The 27,591-nt window shown below is 39.0% G+C and overlaps 3 protein-coding genes and 1 non-coding gene across 4 annotated transcripts; 1 reads left to right on the plus strand and 3 right to left on the minus strand.

The window, feature by feature from the left end:
- Positions 1-1,285: 1,285 nt before the first annotated feature.
- Positions 1,286-3,052, minus strand: LOC116209362 (E3 ubiquitin-protein ligase CIP8). The gene has a single exon (XM_031542980.1). The coding sequence runs from the start codon at positions 2,864-2,866 to the stop codon at positions 1,772-1,774; it is 1,095 nt and encodes a 364-aa protein (XP_031398840.1). The 5' UTR covers positions 2,867-3,052; the 3' UTR covers positions 1,286-1,771.
- A 1,603-nt stretch (positions 3,053-4,655) lies between these two features.
- On the minus strand, positions 4,656-5,853 carry LOC116192890. Its single transcript, XM_031521585.1, has one exon. It carries the CDS (start codon positions 5,687-5,689, stop codon positions 5,336-5,338), a length of 354 nt encoding a protein of 117 aa, XP_031377445.1. The 5' UTR covers positions 5,690-5,853; the 3' UTR covers positions 4,656-5,335.
- Positions 5,854-15,669: 9,816 nt separating this feature from the next.
- On the minus strand, positions 15,670-17,828 carry LOC116189431 (thaumatin-like protein 1). The gene is made up of 3 exons (XM_031519127.1): positions 17,348-17,828; positions 16,561-17,245; positions 15,670-16,059 (listed from the first exon to the last, which is right to left on the minus strand). Exons 1-3 carry the CDS (start codon positions 17,418-17,420, stop codon positions 15,834-15,836), a joined length of 984 nt encoding a protein of 327 aa, XP_031374987.1. The 5' UTR covers positions 17,421-17,828; the 3' UTR covers positions 15,670-15,833.
- A 5,334-nt stretch (positions 17,829-23,162) lies between these two features.
- Positions 23,163-23,246, plus strand: TRNAL-CAA. The gene has a single exon. It is a non-coding gene; the product is annotated as a tRNA-Leu (tRNA).
- The last annotated feature ends 4,345 nt before the right edge of the window (positions 23,247-27,591 follow it).

The raw sequence follows: 27,591 nt of genomic DNA on the forward strand, positions 1-27,591 counted from the left end.
TCCTCGGCAAACAGATTGAGACCTAAAGGTTCCCTTCACAGTTGAATATGGACAATGAGATTTAACTTGCCTTCAACAACCAAGTTTCATGCGTATGTCTTACCAAACAGACAACAGACAAACTATTCCTGAGAGAGACCCTAACACGACTCTGATATGAATTGACACTATATGTGGCAGTGTCGAAATTACCGAAAGGATGATCCCAGAAGTGCTATCCAATCACCTATTTCACATCATCATGGATAGAAAAATAATGTTGCTGGTGTGATGCAGCAGCACTCACAACTAGTCCCAACACGGAAAGAGAGACCAAGCAGTGGAACGACTGCTGAAATCCACTATCAACCGAGTGGCTTAAATACATGCCTCCACCCACATTCAATGTGGGACTAGCTACACCTGCAACACCCTTGCACTGCACTCTCCGACAATGATCTTCTTCACCTGATGCAGAGGTTGTCCCGTCACCATCTCCGTTGTTTGTGAAGATGAGAGGTTGTTTCAGTTCAAGTTCCCATTTCTATATTCAGGGCCACTTCACCACAAAGGAAAGAAAAACTTGTTCCATCCAACATGAGGATCCCGGTCAGTAGCACAAACTAAGAGCCCAGCTAATAACAGCAATAACCTGCTCCCACCAATCAATTAAAGAGCCTTCACCGAAATTTGCCACATTTCGCACCTCTCGGAGGGAATCGAGATTCATGGGGTGAGGTTGGAAGCCAACGCCCCCTCTGGTGGATGCATAGCAGGAATTTTAAGCCAGATTTAAGCAATCTCAATAAAAAATCATGTATGCATGATATGAAGAGAGGTAACTTAGAAAGGATGCCAAATGTATAAGAACTAACCCAGAGACAGACGGAGAGAGAACTTGTTACATGACAGCCACTTTGCACAAGTCCTCTTCACAGAGTTTGTGCTAACTCAGACTCCTTTCACCAAGGTTGGAGGAGTAGTTCAGTAATGAATCAACATGCAAGAGTTCTATAAACCAACAGATCTAGGCAAGATAATAAACAACATCCCAATCACATCCACAGCAAGTACAGACCATAGTCAACGAATGTAATGCATTACAAAAACATAGAAGTTTTTGTTCGTTCGAATAACTAGAAAAATAGTCAGAAGTATCAACCACAATTTTAGCCTAAATGCACTTGGCCATCCCTAGACATACGCATACATAAGCACTTCCCTATGGCCTTTCGCCGACAATAAACTTAGTCCCTCACATCAAAAGCCAGTTAGATGCTCAAATTAGGACTCCTTTACATCCATGTGATTGGCAAAACAAAGATGTATATGACAAACAATATCATAGGGACCTCACAGTCAATATCCTGCCACAGCAAGAGCAGCAATGAAAGGCAAGCATGCCTTAATGCAATTGAATGGTTACCAAACACCCATGAACATATCCAAGTTGCAAGGAGAGGATTCATTCATCCGCCCACATAATCATGTACTTAAAACAAATGACGGGTGCAAAATCGTTGAAGAATATCTTTGCTGTCCATGCTGCGACTCCCAGTGGCTGATAGATAACTTAGGGATGAAAACTATCCTAACTCAGATTTTAACCTGAAAGATCACCCATTATGCATACACAATTATAGATGGCAGGAGCAACTGGCAGATAAAACATGCTAACTTATCCTTACTGGGCGATCAATTACTTACATTAATTAACTAAAGAAACCAGAAATCGCAATCTTTGTTCTTTGTTTAATCCGTAGAACAATGAAAACGATCATCAAAGACCAACTTAAGCCAAACCAGAGTTATCACCACCAGAGCCCGAAGCTGAGCCTGAATTCGAAGCCACTCCTTTCTTCCTCCCATCCTCATACTCCGGGTCATCTGTGGGCAACTCAAACCTACAGACAGGGCACGTGTTCCTCGCACCCAACCACGGTACAATGCAATCACCGTGATAACCGTGGCCGCACGGCAGTTTAGTAGCAATTTCACCAACATTCACCACATCTTTGCAAATTGCACAAGATACAATGTCCTCTTTGGATTTAACCTCCATCTTCGGAAGGTCAGAGATTGCTGCCTTGGCAGCGGGCGGAGATCCTCTCCTGCCGCTATCACTCTCAGCCAGGTTCTGAAGCAGTGCTTGGTAACCTGCATCATCCACATAATCCGCAGGGTTTCCTATAAACCTGTCGGACTCTGGAACCTCGAACCGCAGTTCGATTGAATTGTCATCCAACCCCATCAGAATCTCCGCCCAATCCAGAATCCGGTTTCTTCCACTCCTTGCTCGGGTGGCAATGTCCTGGATTCGGAGATGGATAACCTCCCGCCGCCTTCTCTGGAACTCATCCTCATCATAATCCTCCCTGTTCTCTCCATTTTCATTATCAGATCGACCTCCACCTTCGCCATCTCCGGTCGCACCGTCTACACCCTCCCCGTTCACATTCTGTTCATTCTCGTTGGACTCGTCTTCGTCGTTGTCGTCCTCCTCATCCTCCTCCTCATCGTTGTCCCAGCCGTCAAGCTCAATGCGGAGAAAATCATCATCAGACGGCGGATTCGAAGGCGGCGGCGGGGGAACATCCTCGTCACGAGCAGCCTGAGCGATCAGCCGCAGGACCTGGATGAACTGAGAGCCAAGGGAGGGATCGTCGAGGGGATGGAGGCGATCTTCATCGGAGGACGAAGGCGGCCCAGCGGCAGGGATCGACTCGACGAAGCCGTGCTTGCACTCGTGGCAGATGATGTCGGGGAGGTTGGCGAGGGTTTCGATGGAGACGCGCTTGTCGCAGTGGTAGCACCAGTACTCCGAATCGGATCCGCCGGCGAGGGGGGGCGGCTGCTGAGGCGGTGCCTGGGAAGGAGATTCCGCCATGGGTTCCGGTCAGCTGACGGCTCAGAGGGGAATAGAGAGAGAGAGAGAGAGAGAGAGAAGGGGGGCAAGAAACGATGAGAGAGGGGACGGGGGAAAGGAAGGTGCTGGGACTTCCTGAGGACCCAAGAGAATTTGCGGTCTGTTACTGCGGTGGAGGTGAGCTCTGTGGTCTCAGCTGTTGGATCGCGTCAATGATGGTTCGATCAGTTGATCTGGCGGTTATCGATCGAGATGCTTTTATATATGTGGGGACAATGGCGGTGGGCCACCGTTGGATCTGACTGGCTCGTTCTCACCTCATCTGGATTAAACCCCGTACCAATTTCCCCACTATCAAAAAAGATGAGAAACATACAAGAAGCAATTATCCGCACATTCTTGGAGATTCTGATATATCATCATATCAGGAATAGAATATTTAAAAAATAATATTGTATCAATTAATTATATCAATTATAGTGCGTTTAATTTTTTTTAAGTTGAATAGTGATTCAATTCAACTCTATTTTATTTAATAATTGTAAGTGTTAATAAATATATTAATATATATAAAAAAAATATATGTATATATAAATGTGAAAATAGATGGTGAATTTATTATTAAAAAATTTAATTATAAAAATAGTTAGAAAAGTTAGAAATTTTATGATTAAATGGCAAAAAAGACAAACGATTATATCATTGAATTTGAAAAATAATAGAGTTGAATTGGGTAGTGTAGTTATTCAACTTGAAAAACAAATGTAAGTTCAGTATCTTGGAATTTTTTAATATTTGATTTAAATTTTGTGAAGGTATTTTGAGATGATTTGTTTCTGTTGTTTCCTGATCTCAATATTTTTCAATGAGAATTTGTGGAAATTCCTCATTGGCTTTGAATATCGAGGTAGTAGACTCTATTCAATGGATAACCAATTCCAATGAATTCGTAAAAAAAAAAAATCCAATCTGTGAAATTATCTTCTCATGAAAAAGAAAAAAAAAAAAGGGCAATTCCAATGAGAACCCAACTTGTAGATTCTGTGAATAGATCTCCTTTTCCAGCATATTTGTACTATTGGCAAGTACTTACATAATAATGCTGACTTTTTCCATGACTAATAAATTTCTCGGTACAAGTTTGGTAGATTGAGATACCGAAAATACCTCATGCTTGAACAGCGCAACTCATATTGGTTTTAGGTGGAGGATCTTGTTTTCTCCCCTGACATGGTTGAATTGCCTGATTTCCGGTAAATCTTGTGCACAAAGGCGATAGAACAGTAATTTGCTGTGCCAGACATTGCTCGAACCCGGTATGCATAATAGTTTAGGCAAGAAGAGATGGTAGGTAGAAGCATCGTATTATTCCATGAACATGTAAATTGAACTTTCACTTGGCGCGAGTCCAACATATCGAGCATGTCGCTTGTGAAAGAATGAAAGCGCATCATAACAAGGTTTAAAACTTTCAATATCCATCTGAATCAATAGATCTTGCAAGGACCCTTCCATGGACGATCGTCATTATCCATGCTTCCCGCTTCAGAAGAATGAGGACAGAGGGAAAGAAATTGAAGATACGTACAGATGCAAACGACACAGTTCCCGTTTAATAATTTACCCGATACGACTGGTATCCTGAGCTGCACAACATCTTTGCAGCAGATTTGCTGAAACAACTGCCCATCTATCGACCCCAATACGTAGAATATCGTCGAATCAAATTGCAGATTCCAGAATCGAAACACGAAGAACAGACACAGAAGGATCAGGAACAAGCCAGCCCACCCTTATACCATACACCGACTTCGTATACGTGCGAATAATATTGAAATCAAAGTTGTATTCTTTCATTTATTTATGTAACAGACAAGACAAGCCACAGAAGGCAGTATTTGATATCTAACACTATAATTTATACATAAAGTATTCAGTAAGGCAAAACATGAGCAAGAAGAAGATGCAAGCACACACCTCAATGTCTTCTGGCAATGGCAAACTTAAGCTTTGACGAAAGCAGCAGATCACCCACTTCGGCAGAGACTTTGCATCTAACTGACTATGAAAAAAAAAAAACCTGTAATTTTTACAACATATTTTCACACGGATATCCCCCTTCCCCTGATCTCATTTTGACTACAGGAACACCTTCGAACTCTGAAAAACAACGACAATGGCTCTACCTCGGAGCTTGTAGTTGTTAGGACACTGACACCGATAGAATTGAACAGACACAGTCATGATTCGACTGAATCTCATTAACAATTCTTGCAGATGAAGAGAATGAACAACCGTACCGTCATTCCGACAAAATGAGTGTTGAGTAATCAAAGGAACCACCCAAATCGGAAATTCAGCTCCCAACACGACTCTAACTCTCAGCAGGTCAACTGTGAATTCCTCAGAATCGAAGAACCGTACCATAATTTCTACAAAATGCAGAGGCGGTCGGGTAATATACCGGAATCTCTCTGCCTAGTAGCTTTTTCAATGTCGCTGGGCCCCTCCGCCCCCCCCGTCCCCGTTCTGCTGCTGCTGCTGCTGCGGGGGAAGGCGGAACCGGACCTGGGAGGCGGGGGACTTGACGGCGACGCCGTGCCAGCAGATTCCGCCCTTGCACATCTCGTGGACGTGATCCCTCAGGACGGCGTGCTTGGCCTTGTGGGAGACGTCCCAAGTCAGGGTCCCGATCAGGATGAGCCCTACGAGGGCCGTGGCGGCGATCAGGACGAACGCCCCACCGAAGTTCCTCCCGGAGGCGAAGCCGAACGCCTTTACCGCCGCGATCGCAGCCACGTAAATCGTCGTCAGGTTCCCGACCACCGCGTCGGACACAGCCATCAGGGTGCGCCGTGGATCTCACTGGAAGACCAGAATGCCGTCGAATTTCGGGGTCGGGAGCGACGGTGACGATGTCGTTTGAGAGGAATTGAATACTACCCTGATGGTTAGCTCAGCTCAGCTCGGCGGCCAGCTTATCTTCTTCAATCTCTGTCTCGGGTAAAGTTTTGGAGGTGGAAGGTACTCGATTGCTGTCACTTGCGCCAGGGTTTTGACATAATGCGCCCGGCGTATGTGCGCCGGGGTGCACCGAATCTGCTATCAGATCATGGGCGTGCGAGCACCGGGTGTACCGTCAACTCTTAGGTCATTTTTATTTTAGGTGCCCAATGAATGTCGACATTCCAAGGGGATGACGCCACCTGTCAGGATATGCATCAGCGTGCCATGACATTGCATACGTGGCATCACTACAATCTTTTGTCATTGCGGTTCCATTAGTTTTTTTTCGATTGCAACTTGCTTCATCTATTAACTAATTAATTAAAATGTTTGTCGAGAGTTAAAAAGTTAAAACTCTGCTTATATAAGAAAAAAAAGAGTATATTGTACCATATAACTTAATATTAAAGGATATTTTTAGATCTATTTTAATATCATTTTTTTACTCTAACCATCCCAACATTGCTAATTTGATGTCATTATCTAGCTAAATCTTACAGGATAGTTGGTGAAACAAAAATAGCAACGTTGGGATGTCTCAGGTAAAAAAACAACGTTATGATAGATCTAAAAATATCTATCAATGTTAGATTATACATTGCAATAAACCCTAAAAAAAAGAGTTAAAACTCTAAAAAAGGGTCCTATTCACATAAAAAAATCACAAAAAGAGAAGTCCCCGTTATATAAAACGATTGAGCTTCGTATTCTTGCTCGAATTTTTGAATTGTATGGGCCAATTTATATGTTCATTTGGAAATTTTATAATTCTTTTGAATTTAGTATATGAGATTTGCTCGAACATTCGATTTGATAAATAAAGTTATGTTCCGTATGTCAAAATGACTCACTGTTAGACTTCCATCACCATGCGGCTTAACAATATTAAATCAAATGAAAATGACACTATTTTTACACACAAAAAATCAATTCTTTTCCAAAAAAAAAATGAAGGGGGAGCTTCACTGAAATTGCCGTCAGCCGACGACCTTGTTGTGAGTAGAGGTCGTCGTGGTGGGACATAGGGACAGAACCATAGGGGAGTTTCGATGGAGCTCCCCCTCGTGACATTTCCTCGAGGCTAAGTTGACGGAGGGATCTAAGCCCTCTGACGACCTCGCCTGAAGGGAGGTCACAGGTGGGGGAGCCCCCACAAAGAGCGAATGAGTAGCGAGGGAGCTTTGGTAGGGGCTCCCCTTCTTTTTATTCTTTTTTTTTTCAAATATCAAAATCACGCCGTTTTGGTTATTCAATCAAAATGACATCGTTTTGGGTTGATGATCTAAATGACGTTGTTTTAACATATTATTAGCATTTCATGTCATTCAAACAACTTCGTTTGATAATTAAAAAAGAAAAGAAAAAAGAAAGCCTTCACTCTGCTTTTTCTCTATCGAAACAGAGAAGGAGTAGAGGGAGAGCACTGGTGGGGCTCCCCCCTTGGTGACCTCCCCTCGGGCGAGGTCTTTGGAAGGGTCTGACCCTCCGGCGACATAACCTAGGGGAAAGGTTACCTGGGGGAGCTCGGTCCCCCATAACTCCATCTCTCTGTTGAATAGAGAGATGGAGGTGCGAGGGAGCTCCGGTGAGGCTCCCTCACTGCGGCAACCTCCACTCGCGACGAGGTCGTCAGCTGGAGGCAGCTTTAGTGGAGCTCCCCGCTTCCTCTCGTTTTTTCTTTTGTTTTTTTTTAAATTGATTTTTTTGTGTATAAAAACGGTGTCATTTTGATTCGATTTAACATCATTAAGCCGCATGGTCAGGAAAGTCTAACGGTGGATCATTTTGACAGGCGAAATAGAACTTCCTGCATCAAATTGAAGGCAAATTTTTTTCATGTATCAAATTGAAGGTTCGGGGAACCTTGTGTACCAAATTGATAGTTTTCTTCTTTTTTGATGGTATCATTAAAGACGACCTAAACTGAAATAAAAAAGAAAAAGTTATTAGGTGATTCTATCTCTCCACGTAACGTGAAGAAATACTAATTAAATTGTATAAAATAGAAGAATTTACACTAATCACTCGGATAACTGTTATAATTATTTTTCATTAAATATTTCTTATTAGTCCTTACTCGTTACATTATTGCGAGACATGATTATTTAAGATTTTGTCAGAAAGATGATGTACATTTATTATGAATCCCCCGCCCCCCGGGCACGCGCGAATTAAGGGGCAAATGCTTCCAAAAAGATAATTTATGAGGCAAACGGGCTATGGGCTCTATAGTTTAGGGGCGAAAGGGTATTTTTATCCCTCAACTATTCCGGTTTGTTGTGAGATTCTTTTGGCCAAAACATATTGGATTTACAGGGAAATTATTGGGTTCTATCATTGAATATTCAATCGTGGGCTAAATATTTTTGCACTCAAGAATAAAGTTTTATATAAGGATAATAATATTTTATTAAAAAATAGTCGACTGTATGCACGAATCAGTTAACTGATATTTTGTATTAAATATTATTTTTCTTGTAGAAAATATTATTTTTGAGTACAAAAACATTTCGTATGAAGGTATGAGATTGAATATTTCGCCGTGGAACTCAAGAGTTGTCATGGATTTATATTCATTAAATTATATATAAACAATAAAAGTCTCGATGCATTGTCCTACCAAAATCTAGTTATTAAAAATACGATGGGTTTTTACCTCATATATCCACGATTTTACATTTTTTAAAATCTATCATATATTTTTTAAATTATTAAAAATATTTCATGATTTACATTTTGTTCAAAATGTATTCCGGTGTTATATTTTCTGTCGATATCTAATGACCTTACTGACATAGCATGTTTGAAAATCAACGGCACCTACGTGATTGCGCTTTTATGTTTTTTGATCATTCCTAAACCCATCACATAGTTTTCAACTAACTTCAATCATATCCCATGGTTTTCAACTAACTTCAATAATATCCCATGGTTTTTATTTTTTTTCAAATCTATATCGGGAAACCATGCCATGTTAGGACGGAAGTTAGATGTCGACGGAAAATGTAACGCCGGAATAAATTTGAAACAAAATGTAAATCATGAGATATTTTTGATAATTTAAAAAATATAGGATAAATTTGAAAAAAAAAAGTGAAACCATGGGATATATGGCGTAAAAATCCCAAAATATAATATATGCTTGCTGCTCCCAAGTACTTTGGAGCTGCGTGAAGTTTAGTCTTCTATAATCACTAGTTTGTTGCTTTATTAAACTAAAATAATTTTTAGTGGATCGATCCGGCTCGATTGGATTAATCAGAGCCTAATTGAACTTCCAAATATCAGAATTCACATAAAAAAACAATTTCTCCCAACTTTAGATACTTTGAACCTTTTATCACAATTTATTAACTTTGCTTAAGAATTTTACCTGCGAGATGTTCAAAGTGGGCTTTAAACTCTTACGTTATGTTTTCAACATCTGTTTTGTAAGTAAAGCTTGCTCACGTAAAGTATGGATCGTCGATTGCATTAGACCTCATGCTTTGGGAGGCTAATTAGAGAAAATATATTTGACAAATGGTGTCAAAAATTGGCAACATGCCAACTGTCGCTCCCGTCCTAGTCTATTAATATACTATTATGCATATTGTCGATATCTTTTGAGTCGAGCTAAGCAAACTTGAATTTGGTATCATCTCGAAACTGAATAATTTGATTTCAACTTACAGAACAACATATATGTGTGTTGAATTATTTCCTCGGAATTATGGTGTCAACAATGTGTTATCTTTTTCGGTAAAAAACATAGATGTGTTATCAATCAAATTAGTTGAACATCATTGTAATCTTAGCATGGAAAAGAAAACAAAACTGAGAAATTATTTTTCGAGCGAACCCATCTGGGTCGTCGGTGGCGTTGCCCACTCCAGCAGAGTCAACAAATTGGGAAGACTCGACGGTGGCTTTTCTCGGAAGTCCTCCAGTGGGCCCTGATGGAAGACCCTTGTTTCTCCACGTCATTCGACAAAGTAAAATCCTATGAGGAGACGCCACGTGGCACCGTAGGCCAGAATTCCTCCACGCCTGCCAGATCAGACCAGGGAGAATCACGTCGAGTTGAATTCCACAAATTTTGTACGAACATAGGTATGGCTGAAGTGGTTCTACTTCTGTGTGTTTAGTAAAGTTCTGGTTCGAGTTTTATAAGTGTAGAAAATTCACAATTGGGATATTTTACTTCTTTAATGAGCGAATTTAGCTCGAATTTGAATAATTGACCCGTTAATTAATCTTTTTGTTGGAGAAAAATTGGGGAGTGTGAGATGACAAAATGTCCCACACCAGTTGAAAGGAAAATATGAAAAAAGTTTATAAAAGATAAAGGTCAAGTAACCCATAGGTTTAAACTTTTGGGTTACATATGGGCTCAAGTCCGAATTTATGTCCATTTTATTAAAAAATTTATCCAACTGGTATCAAAACTCATGGTTATAATCCGAGGCGTGTAAGGCCGCCTTAGTGCAGTGCAGTGCGTGTATGCATGGGTCTGTATGACCCGTAGGCTTGAGTGTAAGCGTAACGTGTGCCTCGAGCAGGCACCCGTTGTGTCCTATGTCGGGACATCGAAGTGAGTGCGGGTGTGATTAAGTCGTGTCGTCTCGTCGATTGATTAAGGTCACGTGGCTTGTGTAAGACGACACGATACCACGTGAGGGCGGAATGTTGGAAAAAAATTGGGGAGTGTGAGAGGACAAAATGTCCCACACCGGTTGAACACAATAACTCACGGGTTTAAACTTTTGGGTTGCATGTAGGCTCGAGTCTGAATTAGGTCCATTTTTATTCGAAAATTTATCAAACACTTTTGGATACATAGCGCACCGAAAAGATATCCGCAAGTGTTCCGGAGGCAGCCCCCTCATTTACGTAACAGGCCATGCAAAACAATGCCCATGACTTTGCAGTACACAAGTTACTTTCGGCCGCGAGAGCGTGAAGCAAGCAAAGAGAACTTAATGTGCTGTACCGCAAGGTCGAATCATCCATCCCTTTCGATTCTGTTTTTGCTCTGTTTCCCTATCGAGATAAAAATCCGCACAGCTTCCTCTTCTTATCCAACCAAGGGAATACAATACATTTACATGAAGATGAAGTGAGTAATAATTTCAGTATCTGACTGCACACTACTACTTTATTGCACTTCATGCACAATCACCCGCTAGCTAGTTTGATACGGACATTTTTCATTTCATCGTGATGGATGTCAATGTGTCCGCTGCTATCTGCTCAGTCATTTTTTATATGAAGAAGGCCCAAGTGTGTTTCAATATAGCGTGTCCGGTGAGCAACTTGCATGTGAGAGTTCATTCCCAAACCAATAAAATCAGGCCATCATCTTCATCTATCAACCAGGTTCAAGCATATTAGTTCACTCGGTCGTTGTTGGGATGCTTGCAAGTCGCAATTGCATACAGAAGTGGAGTTGATCTTGGGTAGATTTCTCCTGTGCCCTGACCAGAAGTTTTGAGTTCTAAGGGTGAAGTTTCTTGGCTTTTGGATGACATTAACACGCCGTATGTTTGCTTCTGGGATGTGGATTATATATGGACAAAGAGAGATACTTGGCCAAGCTATTTGGACTATGAGCTCGAGATACAGGCAGTAGAACTTAGAAGTTGCCTCATTTATGCTGGCATATTTGATAAAATGAGAACCAACCAATATGAACTTGGTGCTGTTTCTTGAAGAGGGAGCATGTTTGTTTGTTCAATGGAACGTGTTTCTGGGACACTGAGTTATTATCTTTGTGACCATGGTTTCTCCGTGCATAATGTCTTCTCGAGTTATAATTTCTCGAATAGGCACCGTTGGAAATGAGGAGGTTAACAATAGGCCAACAACTAATTAGAGACTGAGAGGAAGGTCTAAGAATGAGAAACTACCTATAAGGCGGAACCTCCTAAATGAAATTCATGCTGTGTGGTTGCAGAATCAGAAGGATCGTTGGTGCGACGAAATACACTTAATTCTATCACTTTTTTGGTACTGGCCATTGGACATAACCGAACTGTTCTTTAGTATCTATTATCTCCAATGAAGATTAATCTTCATTTTACTAATTGCACATTACCTTATGCTACATGGAGAGTTTAGTGATGAGTGGCCTGTGGCGTGAAGCCACTTTCGGAGCTGCCTGGAGCTCAAGGAGGTTTTGTCTATGGTCCGCATTACAGCCGATAGTTTGCATGATACCGATGCAACAGCAAGAAATCCAACTCAGAGCTGATATTTGATAGGTCTTCATCTCCTAGGAACTTTTCGAGCTCTTGAGCTAGTGCCTTTTTGTTCCGGGTCACATGGGAAGACGGGGACCTAGCACATAAAAGGAAGACTAAGGTATAAATTTATGACCTCGCAGAGCAAAAGCCTCATCCTTGTCCCTGAGTACAATTAACATGGAAGGATCTGGACATTAGCTAGGCCAATTCTCCTCATTTATTGATGACTGAACTTTTGATATTCGCTGGCTATAAAAATGGATGTTCTCAATGATGTGGGTCAGATCTATCTGGGTCTGGTTGAGTATGATACTCTGTTCCAGATTGTCTTGAAATTATCCAGAAAATTGCCAAGGAGAATCCTGAAGAGGCTCAGTGACGAAAGAAGAGAGTGTAATGTTGCAGTAACTTTACCGTCCCTGAGTCAATTCTAGGGAGAATATTAATGCTTCTTTTTAGCATATCTAAAATTAGCTGAAATCGATGAAATTGCATTGCACTGTCACAACTGTCACAAAAAAAATGTGCGATTGACGGTGCAGAATGAGATTGGATTGTTCCATCTTATTCAACCTTATTACATAAGATTTACTGTCAGTATTCCCTCATATGGACTTATTAGCACCTGCATTAGCAGATCTTGAAATTTATGCATCGATGATGAAGGGAAGAAAGGGAAGTTGATATAAGAAATCCTGGAATGGGAATGGCAAACCTAATGAGCTTGTCACTGTCGAGGATGGTCCAACTAGAGACTGCTAGCAAAGCTTTCTCAGATGGACTTCATTCCTCCTTCAAGGGATGGTGTCTTGTTTTGTTCGTGTTCGTGTTTGCAGTGCCATGTGCAAGCCAGACCAGTAAACTAATTTCCCCATGTCAGCATATTTCAGAATTAAGCCGCTTTCGAGAAAAATCTACAAGGTTTTCCCAGAACCCTTTGAATCGAGAATTCAATGCCGATTCTCCTCTTTTGAGATTTTTTTTTTTGGATGAATGGCAAACGTTCATTAATTAGAAATAATTACATCAGAGGCTATTAACTCAGTACATCATGAGAGACTAAGAAACCCCAAACTCCACCCCAAAAGAATACTAATTAGCTATGTACAAAATCAGGACGGTTAAACATGTGACCGACTAAGGTAACATTTACAATTTTTGTGAGAGACGGGGTAAACACTTAGATTCGCTTTCACATTTACAAAAAACTTCCGAACTATAACTGCTGGAGGTGAGATCTACTTTTGGTAAGTCCTGACATTCCTCTCTCGCCATATACAATATATGTAGTGAATCCAAAAAAGTTTTAGGCAAATGACATCAAGCTTCCTGCCTCAAAGGGAAGTAATCCAGCTGAATTCCGTATTTCAACTCACCATAGCTCGGTGCAAACTGATTCGAGCCAACATACTTTTCCAAATTCCTTGGGTGACTGGACATTCAAAAAAGAGATGATCATGAGTCTCGCTCTGCATACTGCAAAATTCACACTCAGTTGACGCGAGCTGAATCCCCCATTTTAATAAACAGTCCTTAGTAGCTAATATATTATGTACATTGAGCTAGCTAATAAAAGAAGAGCAAGGAAGATGTCCATCAAACCATATTGCATTCCTCCATTCCACTTTTGGGCCTCTGGGTCTAAGACACTGCCAAGCATTAGCAATAGAGAATTGTCTAGACTTCTGGGGAGTCCATAAGACTTTATCCTGGTTGGAAGATTCGAGTGTTGTAGCCAAGTCCCGCATCAAAGTAGCCTGTGGGTCCGAGCTCCTCGGCTAGTGCCATTGCCCTTCCACCAAAACTGCACTAAATGTTGCATGCTCCTTGAGTGAAGGGAAGTACTGAAGTCCTCTGCACTAGCTCTTTTGAGATTGGTTTCTGCAAAAAAAAAAGAAAAACAGTTCTCTCTGTATTCACCTCTGCCCTTGGAGGTTTATTTATTCTGGTGATCCGGTCGATCAGTGAGATCTTAAGGTCCCGGGATGTCTCTAAGAGGGTGTAATATAAAACTCAGAAGAGACTCAAAGGCAAGAACTCGAAGGAGTCGTTCAGTGCAAGGAGTCAGTCGCCTTTTGGCATACAATGCTGTAACATATTCATCTTCCTGTGCACTGTGATGAAAGATGAAAGGACAGCCAAAGTCACTGTCATTGATCAGTGACTCCATCAGATAAGAGAATGATGCATTTAAATGGAAACTCGTTTTCTTCATTCCTGAATAGTAGGTCAACTAAATCGCGTTCCGGGATGTTTCCATGTCATCGTGCCAGACACAAATTAAGCATTTACAGCTCTTTAGGCCAATTTTGAGGCTGTTTGGAATGGACGAATTGGTTCTTGCCACCCTTAGCCCAGCAAAAGATGATGATGATGGACAGTTCCAAGAGGTCTACTTGTCATGATGGCATAGAAGCTGCTGACACAGCCGAGTCTTCCTAAGAATTTGTTAATGGAAAAGGGCAAAAACCACTCACAAGCTTTAGGAAATATATAAATTATGTACTAAATAGCCGTCCAAGAATAAACAAAGACACAACACGCACACCCACTCCCGGAAAAGAATGTCTGCAGAGAGCTGCAATTAAGGACAAAAGCAACAAAAGATATAGAGATTCTGATTCCCTACGGATTATATACATATTCATGTCCTCCCTATGGCATGTAGTTGATGAGATTGAGGCATCAATGTCCCTTTTAGAGGTTCATTCTCCCGAACTTAAGTCGGACATCCTCAATTATGTGTAAGTACTGTAGCATATCCCGTACTCTTGATACGTCATTAATCAATTGCGCCATGGTATGTCGGATCATGGGACCAGATTAAGACATGATGGAGTTAGCCCATGCCATTTACTAGGATTAACTGATGTCTGTTGAATCCCCATATCAAATCAACAACATCGAGCATGTTAATGTGAATGTCTGCCTAAGTCTCATGTGAACATGTCGATCGAATGCGGGCCCCATACTGTCAATGGATTGCTCGTATGGATTAATTAAAGAATCTGATGTGGCCATTTGGTTACCGATCGAAAAAGCTTTATTCTAAGAACTATCATGCATGCATTAATTATATATAAATATATACATACGTAGAGAACTACCAAGCTTGCAATTCCAGCAAAGTGGGGCTCCCCTCCTCTTTTATCAGCCCAACAACCCAAATTCAGCAGATTCATCACAATAATAAAGCTGACATAAACACCTCATCTGATCTGATCACGTAGCTTTATCAGCCAGCCACCCAATACTGACATTCCACTCAATCTCTCTCCCAAAGAAAAAAAAGTACTCTTTTCAAATTCGTTACGTACTGATCGGTCGAGAAAATTAAAGTGCAACCGAATAAGAATAAATTGCCCACCATAAATTAATTCAAATAGTTCGATAGTTATTTCTCTTAAATAAAATTTCAGATTCAAATTTTGTGAATAACGAAAATTTATAATTGCAAGAACCCTGACGCCTTAGTATATATGCCTATCTGACTTGAACTGGATCAGTCATGATCCGTTAAATTTCCGGATACTATGGTGCATATGGAAAAAAAAATAAATTAAAAACAAATATAAGGAAATGAAATTGAACAAATAAATCGGTCTAATTTGCTCTGAGAATCTCCATTTTTATAAATAATATTTCTCTACACATGGCCTGGAAAATAATTCGCTCTCTCTTTACAGTGTGGGAACTCTCTCCAATTACAAGTGCAGGAGAAGATATATGTTGGATTTGGGATCAAGAGCTAACTAGAATCAATGTAGTAACAACATGTAGAAAATGGAGATGCATAATAATATTGTTAAATCATGATCTATGGAGAGGGTCCTCGGCGCATCTCCGTTTGCAAAATCGGGCAACCACGGAAAGATCGAATCGCTCTCATCTGGCGGTGACTGTGCATAACCTGAGCTCGTCGGGGTTCCACCGGGCGTTGTCGTCCCCGTGGTCGAAGGTGCATTTGGCGTCAAAGACTTTTTGCTGTTACATAAAAAGAAGAAAGACAGAAACCAATGAGTTAATAAAATCTTGATCACGAAATATAGTTGTGATTAATCTCTTGCTGAATATATATATATATATATGCATGTTCTGCCACACTTCCCGTAAAAGATGAGGAAAAAGGAAACAAAGAGAGCTTCATCTTCGATAAGATGCTTATATTTGGAGATACGATCATCAAATTACAGTATGAGTTGGAAATTGGAATCAATAAAATAATTTCGTACACTTACAAGTGCATGTATTATAATGACATGGTCATAAAAGTTTCTTAATTGTGTGTACGAGCCAAAAAGCAATGTAAATGCTGGCTTGTGGTATACAAAAGCAAGGTGGCTGTATAAATACGTGTAAATATAAAATTATGGAATTTTTAATATATATATATATATATATATATATATATATATATATATCAAAGCGTTTTTTGGGGATGTATGTATCAAAGCATTAATTAGAATGAGTTTATATATTATTTACCTCGAGGACAAGGGGGGGCAGAATGTGATCGTATAATCCGCCCCCGTACAAGTAAATGTACTCGTAGCATCATCGTATGCGTAGCTATATGATCTCGGGCACGCTGCCTTGAACATCTCCGAGTACACTGACGGCTTGCAGGTGTCTGGCGTGGCGAACGCCCCACTGCAGCAATACTCCGGGCTCCCAAACGCCTCGCAGGCGCTCTTGCAGCCCCCGCCTGACCCACCCCGGAGCTCTGCTGGGCAGGCCCGGTTCAGGTCGGCGGCACAGCCCGTTGATACACATGATCCCGAACCGCCGCTCGTGTCCACCAACATAGGGAGGTTGTATCCATCCACGAGGCTCACGTCATAGAAGTCTTGGCCAGTGCCGAAGCTTGATCCTACAGTGAACTCCGCAAGGGTAGCAGGGGGCTGTGCTCCAGCACCATTGCACTCAATCTGTCCGGAGCCGCAGTCGCCTGTGAGGCAGCTTCCCCGGCCTGTTGATGGATCGAATGAGCAGCCTGTCCGACCCCAAAACCGGCCAGACCAGCTGGTTGACGAGTGGAAGACCCGAGAACTGCCCGGCCCAAGCTCGAATCCGGTGCTGTCTAACGGGCTACTGCCGGCATTGGCCAGGGTACCAGGCCACACAGTAAACTCGCATCGGTTGATTAGCGTAAATGTAGCCCCCGATATGCCTGCCATAATCCAAAAAACTTTAAATAACTACACACACAAAAAAAAGGACACTGACCAAACATAGAGATTAATAATTAAACGAAGCTTAGTCTAATTATTACCTCTGCAGAGAATGAGTACAATGAGGCTGATGTATGTGATATACGATGAAGACGGGAAGAGAATCGGATGCATGGTGGATGTTGCGGTTGCAGATGTTACAAGGATTGGATACCGTCAATTCTAATTAATGATACCAAATAAATCACGGGAGAACACGGACGTCGACAGTTTGGGGAAATCTGCCTAGGCAATCAACGGACGAAAATGGGATTTTGTTCGATATTGTAAGCGGGAAGAGATGTACAATGAAAAGAAGAAGAGAACCAGTGAGTGTGAAGCTTCTGTTTAGTATTGGTTGATGATGATGATGATGATGATGAAAACGAAGAGAGGAGATAGGATTGTGAGTCTTCACCCATAAAAATTAAAGAAATTGACTGAAAAATGTGTAATATATATATATATATATATATGCTTGTGAATGAAGAGAGGATAGCTAGCTGGAAGTGATTGAAGGAGAGGAAGGCGGGGGAGTTTGTGTCAGCCGCTCTTGCTTATATTTATAAGTAAATCACATGTAGATGTACAGAACGTAAATATGTAATAAATATTTATTTCACCAAAAAAATATTATATATTATTCATATTTTCATATGTGCAAGTTGAACCTGGCCAGAGGGTCTACTGTTGTCTGCTTGTTTATAATATAATAAACGATGCAATATAATATACCAGGTAGATTTCGGATTAATACTTATTTGCATTCTATTTAACTAGTCAATTGTGTCCGAGCATTGCAAGGGCCTCTTATGAAATAAATTATAAGAGATATCTTAAATTATCACATGTTTGTGTTGCGTTAAAATCATCAATCATATATGAGTACGATCTAATGATTAATTGGGACGTATCGGATATAGATTGGCTGATATTACGTGAATCACAGCGAAAACTAAATATATATTTACATTATAGCATGAGCCAAAGATTAATAAGCCACACTAAAATTAAATTAAAAAGAAGTTTAATTACTGGTAATTGCATTGGCAAGAATCTAACTTGGAACCTCTTACCTTATAGGCAAGGACGATACCACGACTGTATTAGGTTCCTTTTTCTCAAAATTGTCAAATTTAATCTTAATAAAGCTTGAGATATTACTAAAATTGTTCATTCAGTTTCTTTTCTATTATTTGGAGATTGAGTTGACTTGATGTGCAGTATTCGGTTGTTCTTGTAATGGCAATTATCAAACCCAAATCCTCTTTCAGATCGTGCCTTCAAGAGGACATGCCAAAAGAAAGTTGAGCAGGGAGATATGTCTCATAAGTCATATGCAGTTATCTTTTTTAACATGTGAAACTTTTTCTACCCAAATTTACTAACCCTTTCTTTGCTGGTCTCTCAAATAATCGAGATAATGGAAAAATGAGTTTAGTACAGTGGCAATCATTCTCAGTTCAGGAATCAAGAGATTCTAAAATCGATTCGCATCAATAAAATTCTTATACATATACTTCCTTTTCTTCAATTTTCTATATTACCTATTAGGTCCATGCATTTTCCTTATAATTAACTTGAGAGTAACGAAAACCGAGCCGTGGCTTTAGCACTACATTATTGAAGCAATATATCCGACCAAATGCACGAGTAACTGCCATTAATTGAAGCCTCCAAAAGGAGCCTATCCAAATCCTTATCGCTCTTCACTCTTTTTTCTTCTCTCCCTTTAAACCGATTTGCTGAAAGGACATAAAATCTTCTAAGTGGCACGATCATTTAAAAAGCAGAGACTGTACTGCAGTGTGTCTCAACTCAATTACTTTACCTCTCGAGCAAGTCATTGCATTCCAAATATATATTGATTCATATATACACTTATTTACATTATATAAATAAATATGAATGAAATTTGTCCAACTCATTTTTACAAATTGGTTTACAGACCATACACACACCCAGAGAAACCAAGTTAATCGGCTCTTAATTAGCATATGAGTATCCTATGCTATTGCCTAGCTGACTCAAAGTTCTATAGTCATCTCTCACTCTTATTTGTAATTTTCAAGTTAAGCGACCTTACTCTAGGTTCGTTATTAATGAGTTTTTCCTGTCTAAGCCATGTCGATGTTGATGACAGTATTGTTTGTCCACTGAGATGCGTAAACCTTGTCTATAGAGAATCTTATTGACGTTCAGGTCCAAACCCAGACATCTAAAACTGCAAGTTTGTCAAATAAGAACATTGGCAACCTTTGAAACACAAGGTAACCCACAGCAAGTCAAATTAATTAGGCAGCATCTGATTCTTTTTCTCGTTTTCCTCTTACAAGTCAATCTACAGATGAGTTTTCCCTCAAATCGAATTATCTCCTTTCACATATATCTCTGTGGATTAAAGAATCTTGAAGCCGTCGGGATTCTGGAACAGCGCGATGGAGTGGAAAACACCAATCATGATTAAGATTAAGCTCATGTTGATTCATCTCGGTCCCAAAACATCAATTCATGTCTTTAGCTTTTCTTTGAGATCAACTTATTCCGCCAAATTCATTCATTAGCGTGTTCTACGGCCACCATCAAAGAATCTTGGGCTTTTATGTGTGTTATTATATATATTTCTATAATGGAATATTTCTCAGGTTAATTGACAACTTTTCTGAAAAGAGAATTAGATTCCTCGCGATCATCATTAATAAGTGGATCCACACCAATATCCTTTTTATCTGCTAATGCTTAATCACTGTCATTAGATTAACTATCATATATTAAAATCAGGTCATTTCTGCTCAGGAACATTTGTTCAAGTACACAGGAAATAGGTTTTTCAAACTTGCAAGAAAAGAAAAACTCAAAAAAAGAGAGAGAGAGAGAAGAATAAAGAATTGAAGAAATTCCAGCGAAAATAGAGGTCGGCACAAGCTCTTGCCGGTGAATTAACAAGTTCTAGATCCTATTCCCATTATTAAACTTCCTCTCTCTCTCTCTCTATATATATATATATATATTGATTTCTCTCATTTATGGACCTTCTTTTAAAAAAGTTTATTAGAAGGATTCGGCACTTATTATCATTTAATAAGGTCTCAGATTCGAGCATTATGAATAGAGAAAATTCACAATTGAGAGAGTTTTATCTTTTGTTGGACCAGTCAGGTTCAAACTGAATTAGACAGTGCCCGTTGGGTTTCTAGGAACTAAGGTGCATCTTGCAAAAAGAAAGAGGAATTGATGAAACTTGTTAAAACTATTTTTAAAGTATTGCCCATTATTATCTCTACAATACAGACTTTTGAAACTCACTGAAAATATTTCATGATGGACACATTGAAAAATAAACCGAGAGTATCTTGTGTTCTTATAAAAAAGAAAAAGAAGTATGAGTATACTTATAAAAAAAATATGATTATATTATGAAAAGAAAATTATCATTCAAGTAGTTCTCTTGTTCCCCTTAAGTAAAATTTAGAGTTCGAATATTGTGAATGAAGAAAATCCATATTGAAAGAATTTTACCTCTTAATGGATCGAGCCGGTTAGAACTGAATTAATCGAAATTCAATGGACTGCAGATATTAGAGAATACACAGGGAAAAAATAAAAAAGGAAAAGCCCTCACCATAAATAAATAAATGAGAAAAAATATCCTTGCTCGATTGGAGAAAGAAGCTCATGGGGTGGCGAGGGGCATCAGTTGGTGTGTTTGGCTTGGCAGCACGTGTTGCCCCCATGATTGGCGCCCGAAAGATCCACGAAACTTATCTCTTCTCGATCGTTACCATGCAATACATACAGATAGATTTCTTCACGATCCACTTCGTCCGCTCTTGACACTTGGTGCATGGCAAATCCAACGAAATTAATAAAAATCTATATGCATAATTTGATGGACTCTAGCTTACACATCTGGCCAGAAGAAAAGCATAGCCGAACCCAAAAAAAGATCTCACATCTGGCCAAATTATTAACTAAATAAACTGGAGTTCATCAACACTAATTAATTTTATAGTCAAATGTCGCAACGTAAATTTGCCACCCAAATAGTCAATTAACTTACTCAGTTGAGTTAATAAACATGTTTGCCATGGTACAAACCCGGGTTTGTTTCTTTGACTGGTGCATGCTACTCTTTGATACAATAAGATTGGCCTGATAGTTAATGTAATAACATAGAAAATTAATTATTTGCAATCCTACCTCGTTGTGCAGGGTGAAAACACAATCTTAAGATCGTATAAGCTAGGTTAAATGGGCTAATGATGCGAGGACAATGTATGCTAAAGTTTAAGAATTTTAATCTGTATTTCCACACCTTGCATGTCATCACTATCAAGAAGAGGAGTTTTCTCGTATATCATTGAGCATAAAAGCATAGTATTATTGATCAATAATACAGATTCCATATGATGATTGAAGTGCCTTTCTACTGAATTCACGGGATGAAACATATTAGTTAATGGCACATCTTTATATGATGATTTTGGCGTAGTAATTAATAAAGATCTATGAGTGTATTTATGCATACAAGTCAAACTATTGATTTTTCAGCCATAAATAGACCGGATAAGAAAAGGGGGGTAGAACTGAAGTCTTGGGCTTCTTGCGCCCATTAGGTGAATGGGGCCGGCCGGTTTACAAAAGCGAAAGGCATGAACCGTTCAACGCTCTTTTGATTGATTTCTCTTTATTTAAAAAGAGGGATCGTAGGAGGAAATTAAAATCTACAAATTTTTTTTTCGAGACCCGTAAACTTAATATAATAAAATAGAAACCTTAATAGCTAATAAAAGACATGAGTAGTCTCACTAGATATCAAATATGAAACCTCTTAGTTAGTAGGTGAGAGCATGTATCACTGCGCTACACCATCTTTTAATAAATTTAAAAGTCTATTTTAGACTGGAAAATGGGGGAAGAAAAGGAAACCGTTGCTGATTATGCTCCACGTCAGTATGTTCTTCTTGGGGTCGTCGAATGCTCGACGTCCGTAGGCCCCGTTTTGTTCCGCCTATCCATTAATTCTACCATGCACTTAATTACTACTACGAAAGAACTCCTTATTTAATGTTATTAATTAACAGTTTTTGGTTTTCCTAAGATGTGTAATTAATGTCGTCCATTTAATTGTTGGGTGGGTAGGCACATAATCTTGCAGTTTAAACTGATCATATGGAAGGAATAACGTACAGACGATGACCACTCGCCATATGTACTCTCGAATTTCTGCAAAATTGAAATGCTAATCAAGTAAATTTTTGTTCATCCGCCATGCGGGCACAAGTTCAAGTACGTTCCTTTGCAGAGACGATATGAGTCAGGATTGTGTGGCATGATGAGTGACGATAGAGTCATGAATCATTAGGAACGTGCGGATCTGGGTGCCATATATTTTTCACGATGCCTGAATCCTACCTTGTAAGGGACACGTTCTAAGATTTTGGAACCATACCCTACTCTATTGAGTTATGCAACCGAAACCTATCCGAAACCTGTAAATTTTTTTATCTCACTAAGTAAAATTCTTAATGTCTCATCCATAATTAGTAATAATGCAAAACATATGTCGACATAGATTTAGATTTTTTTTAAAAAAAACTAGTGACTATATTTTTTAAATGTAGGAATATCTGAATATTACTATACATATAACGGGGGAAATTATTATCCGGGTCCGGATATCGATTTTGGTTCCAGTTCTGGACACCATATATGCAAGAATCGGAATAATCGATTTTCATGGGTTCCGTATTTTAATACCCGGATAATATCCTAACAGATAAGTTCCGATTGGTTCCGAGTATACCCCGATATTTGTGCACGCCCCTGATGATAGCCAGTGGTCTAAGGTAATGTTTGGCAAACATACAGCATCCAGTCAGGATGGCCGAGTGGTCTAAGGCGCCAGACTCAAGTTCTGGTCCTCGAGAGAGGGCGTGGGTTCAAATCCCACTTCTGACATATTTCCTTATTTTTTTTGCTTTTCCTTTTCCTTTGACATGCGTATATTTATTTAAAAAAAATGTCTTCGGTCGAATCATTTTTTTTAAAGGTAAATTATATCAGAAAATGATGATCCAGCATGCGCTCTTTTCGTTTAAGATATTTAACAAATCAGTTTAGGTTTTTACATCATGACATTATCTCGTTGTGCAGTGGATTGTATCAATCTATTTTTTTTTACTTATATACTATAGAAAAATCAAAATCAAAAAAGGAAAAGGAAATTCCAATAAAGCAAGCGGTTGGTGGGAAGTTCCATAAACATCCCAAAAATCGACCGAGCTTGAGGATATACCGGCATCTCATGTGTGTACATGCATCATCATCGGCCACACTGTTAAGTTTTTCTACTCCTACTTTATGCTATCAATAAAGTCATAAAAGGCGCTTATAAAGCGCGATATATGTGTCATGGATAAGATTTGGCTGGTGGAGAGAAAGAAACAACTGAGGTTATCGTGCATGGGAATATATAATTATGGTGGTTGACCATGCGACGTACAAAAATCTACACCTCAGAAAACCGCAACGGGCATCATTGTTAATTGATAAATTTTATGTAAGAAATTTTGCATGGAGAGGAAAAGTGGATCGACTTCAACTTGAGAACATGGGTTTTGAAACGTCTTTGACAGAAAAAGAAAAAGATGATGAGATTTTCTTATATTACTTTTACGTGCCATGTTTTTTTGCTATATAAAAGAAGAAATTACTTCTTATCAGTGCTTTTGCTTTTTTAGCCTTATGGTTTTAACATAAATTAAACATATGGTTGCTCACACTAATCTGTTTTGATTCGAAGTCTTCCGTTTCTCATTCATTTTTCTTCTTCTTCCTCTTCACAGTGATAGAAAGAAAAGTGGATTGCTGATATGCCTAAAAGCGATTAATATGTCGATTGTGATGTGCCCATATTTGCAGCAATGCGCATCACCATCGCCATCGCAGGCGTGGAATTTTCTAAAGTTCTTATGTAAAAGAGTCATCATTTGACGAATCCAAATATATACAAGAGTAGACTATCACACGTGTCTTTGTATTTTGCTATATTATGGTGTAATCAATCTGAAAGAATGCTGACTTATTACGGATAGTAGCAGACCGTAATAAGACTCGTGTTATATACATGCATGAAATTGCGAGTGCGTGTCCATTGACCCATAAAATCATACCAACCACGAATACAATGATCTCTCAGAGCAAACATGAATGAAATATATTATGCTGATCCATGTTCAGATCATTTTAAAAGATAAATATGTGGTCCTATTTTATCCGGTGACGACTCAAAAGATACCCAACAATGTTAATTAATGAAGTCAACATATAATAAGAGAGATTACCAATCCTTAAATTATCATCGGTGGAGATAGTTCTTTCGACATCTAACAACCATATATAGGCGCGTCTTTTTTGCATGGGGATTTTTGGCATGCATGCATGTTATCTGTCGTGTAAAGGTCTCCGTTTGGATAGAAATTGTGTCATCATTCTTTGCTGGCTTTCATCACTACTCCTTTTCTCCTTTTTCCCTCTGCTTTTTCATTCCCAATCAAAAGATTAATTAATAAAGATTTACGTCACCTATACCTGTATATATATGTATAGGTTCAGTAAAAAAGAAAAAAAGAATATATATGTGTAGGTCCAAATAAAGGAGAGCGTTTGCTCTTATCATATATCATATTTCCTCATCTACCCGGAGTCAGAACATGGACTTGTTTCCTCCCTCCCACTATCTACGTGGAAAGTACCATTCTCGAGACAACATCGGGATGACCAAATTGTCATAAAAAGAAAAAACCATTACTGAAACATGAAAAATCTCCGCCACTTACCAATGAGAGGAAGAGCCAAAGAGTTCGTTAATATAGTTCGTGTATATCAGTATGTATGTCTATATAGATATATACGTATACTTTTCTATAAGAAAATTTCCATAATACTACAACGAACTTCCGAATCCTCCAAGTAACAATTTGTTGTGAAACCTTCCCTTAATTGTTTTGTTTTAGTTTTTGTTGTGGAAGTGGATAAATGCTTTACTTTTTCCGGTAGTAAAAGAAGTCATCAGCATGTCAATTAAGGAGGTGAACCAAAAAGTTGTGGAACATGTAAGGTGGTGTTGATTTGAGATCTACCTAACTTAATCTCGTAAGCAACGTGATGTGAATACATGGTATTCATCACAAACGCTTTCTGTTTGTTCTCCTTTATTTCTTTTCTTCTGCATTATTGACCGTAATCGGAAAATGTGAGTCATCAATGACAAATAATAACCCATAATAAAGTACTAGAGATCTCTCTCTCTTTTTATTCTGTGATAAGAGAAGCTCATATATATTTAGTACAACAAAATAAATAATCTAACAGGGAGTAACGATAATATCTCTACGAGGATTAAATTTGGGATCTTTCAATTATCATGGGATCTTTCAATTATCATGCAAGGACGTGCTCTACCATACTACCAGGGGCGGAGCCATTAAGGCTCCAGGGAGGGCAATTGCCCTCCTGATTTTTCCATTTCTTAAAAATTTCACATATAAAGTTGTAAAAATTTCAACTTTTGTCCCTAAAAAACCATCAATGCCCCCTGAATTATTTTATTATTTGACTTTTGCCCCAAAACTTTTAATTTGCCCCCCCTGAACTTTATTTTTGGCTCCGCCCCTGCATACTACATTCCCTTTCTCGGAGATCTATCTTTTTAATCCTCAATAGATAGATTGGATCGAGACTCAAAGCTAAAAAATTTGAAGAGTGAACATGGATGGCCTATTTATTATACAAAAATCCACTCTAACTTGATAGAGGACATGCAATCCAGGTGGGTGCACTAGAAGTTGGTTCTCGTAAAGGAGGCTCATGTACCTAGTAGAAGATATGGAATAAGGAAAAATATATATGTATTGACAATCCTAAAATGGAATCCACTAGAGACCTCTCCCGATTCAAGGTTGAGGATGAGAGTCACTAAACCGAACCGTCTCTCTTACAAATAATGGCTTTTTTACTAATAATGAAATTATCTATATCTATATAGAATTATAAAAGAAGATACCCTTTTGGTCTCATTTTTACTTTTCAGAATTTCCCTCATTAACATAATTTAAAGGGGTAATTACAATGGTGGTCCAAAAAGTTTCACTAATGTATCAAGTTGGTCCAAATTTTTTTTTTTGCTATTTGATGGTACAAAATGTTTCAAAAGTGTAACATGATAGTACAAACCGTTATCTCACCATTGACACCGTCAAGCGAAGCTGACATGGCTGAAACGTGGCCGACATGTGGCTCTGATATGTTTTTAGGAGTTGGTGGAACGTTACATGATTGTTCAAACTCTTTTGAAGTTTTCACTTAATGATCCAAAATGTTTTACAGATGTAATATAATGGTACAAAATATTTCTTTAATTAACTTAAAGGTCCACCCATGTCAATGACGAGATGACGACGTCAATGGCGAAATAACGGTTTGTACTATCATGATATACTTTTGAAACATTTTGTATCATCAAGTAGCAAAAAAAAAATTTTGAACCAACTTGATACATTAGTGAAACTTTTTGGACCACCAGTGTAATTACCTCTAATTTAAAATAATAGACACCATAAATTTAAGGGTAAATTAGTAAATACAGCAAGATAACTATCTATCCACTACCCATTTTTTCTCTTCCACCCCTCTCTCTCCTCTCTTAGCCGCAGAAATCCCTCTATTTTTCTCTTTCAAAATTTTATTAATTAAAAAATTTAGAAGGATTAACATGTTTAATGATTAATTCATTTATTCTCATCTACTTATCTACTTGTTTTATTTAAATCAATGTTATAAAGAGAAATATTCATTTATTAATTCCACGCATAGCACAAGTCACTGTGTCTAAAAGAATTGGATCGCATGTGCCTCCTATCCCAGCGTTGAACTTAGGCCAACCCCAATTAAAATTAAATTAAGCGATTTTGAGCCTGAAAGCCCAATTCCTAACGTTGACTGTGTCCATTAATCCATGATCGGTATTCATCATCTCCCCTCTAGTTAGGACTTAGGACTGAAAAGGCAGAGTCCCTGTGATTAGCAAAAAAATAATTGCATATCCAACGCATTGAGCCATAGAGTTGGTTGACTAGCACCTGGAGGTGGCGTTTCTGGCGCCATCGAGTCTGATCTAGTTATGGTCACTCCCGCTCCACATTTTTGCATGTCTAAAGCATCAGGAAGACACCCCATTTTATTTCAGTTTATAAGGGAGATTCACGTGCCAAGTACGATGAAATAGAAATCCTAATAATTAATA

This window comes from Punica granatum, chromosome 1 (genome assembly GCF_007655135.1).
Source record: "Punica granatum isolate Tunisia-2019 chromosome 1, ASM765513v2, whole genome shotgun sequence".
Lineage (NCBI taxonomy): Eukaryota > Viridiplantae > Streptophyta > Magnoliopsida > Myrtales > Lythraceae > Punica > Punica granatum.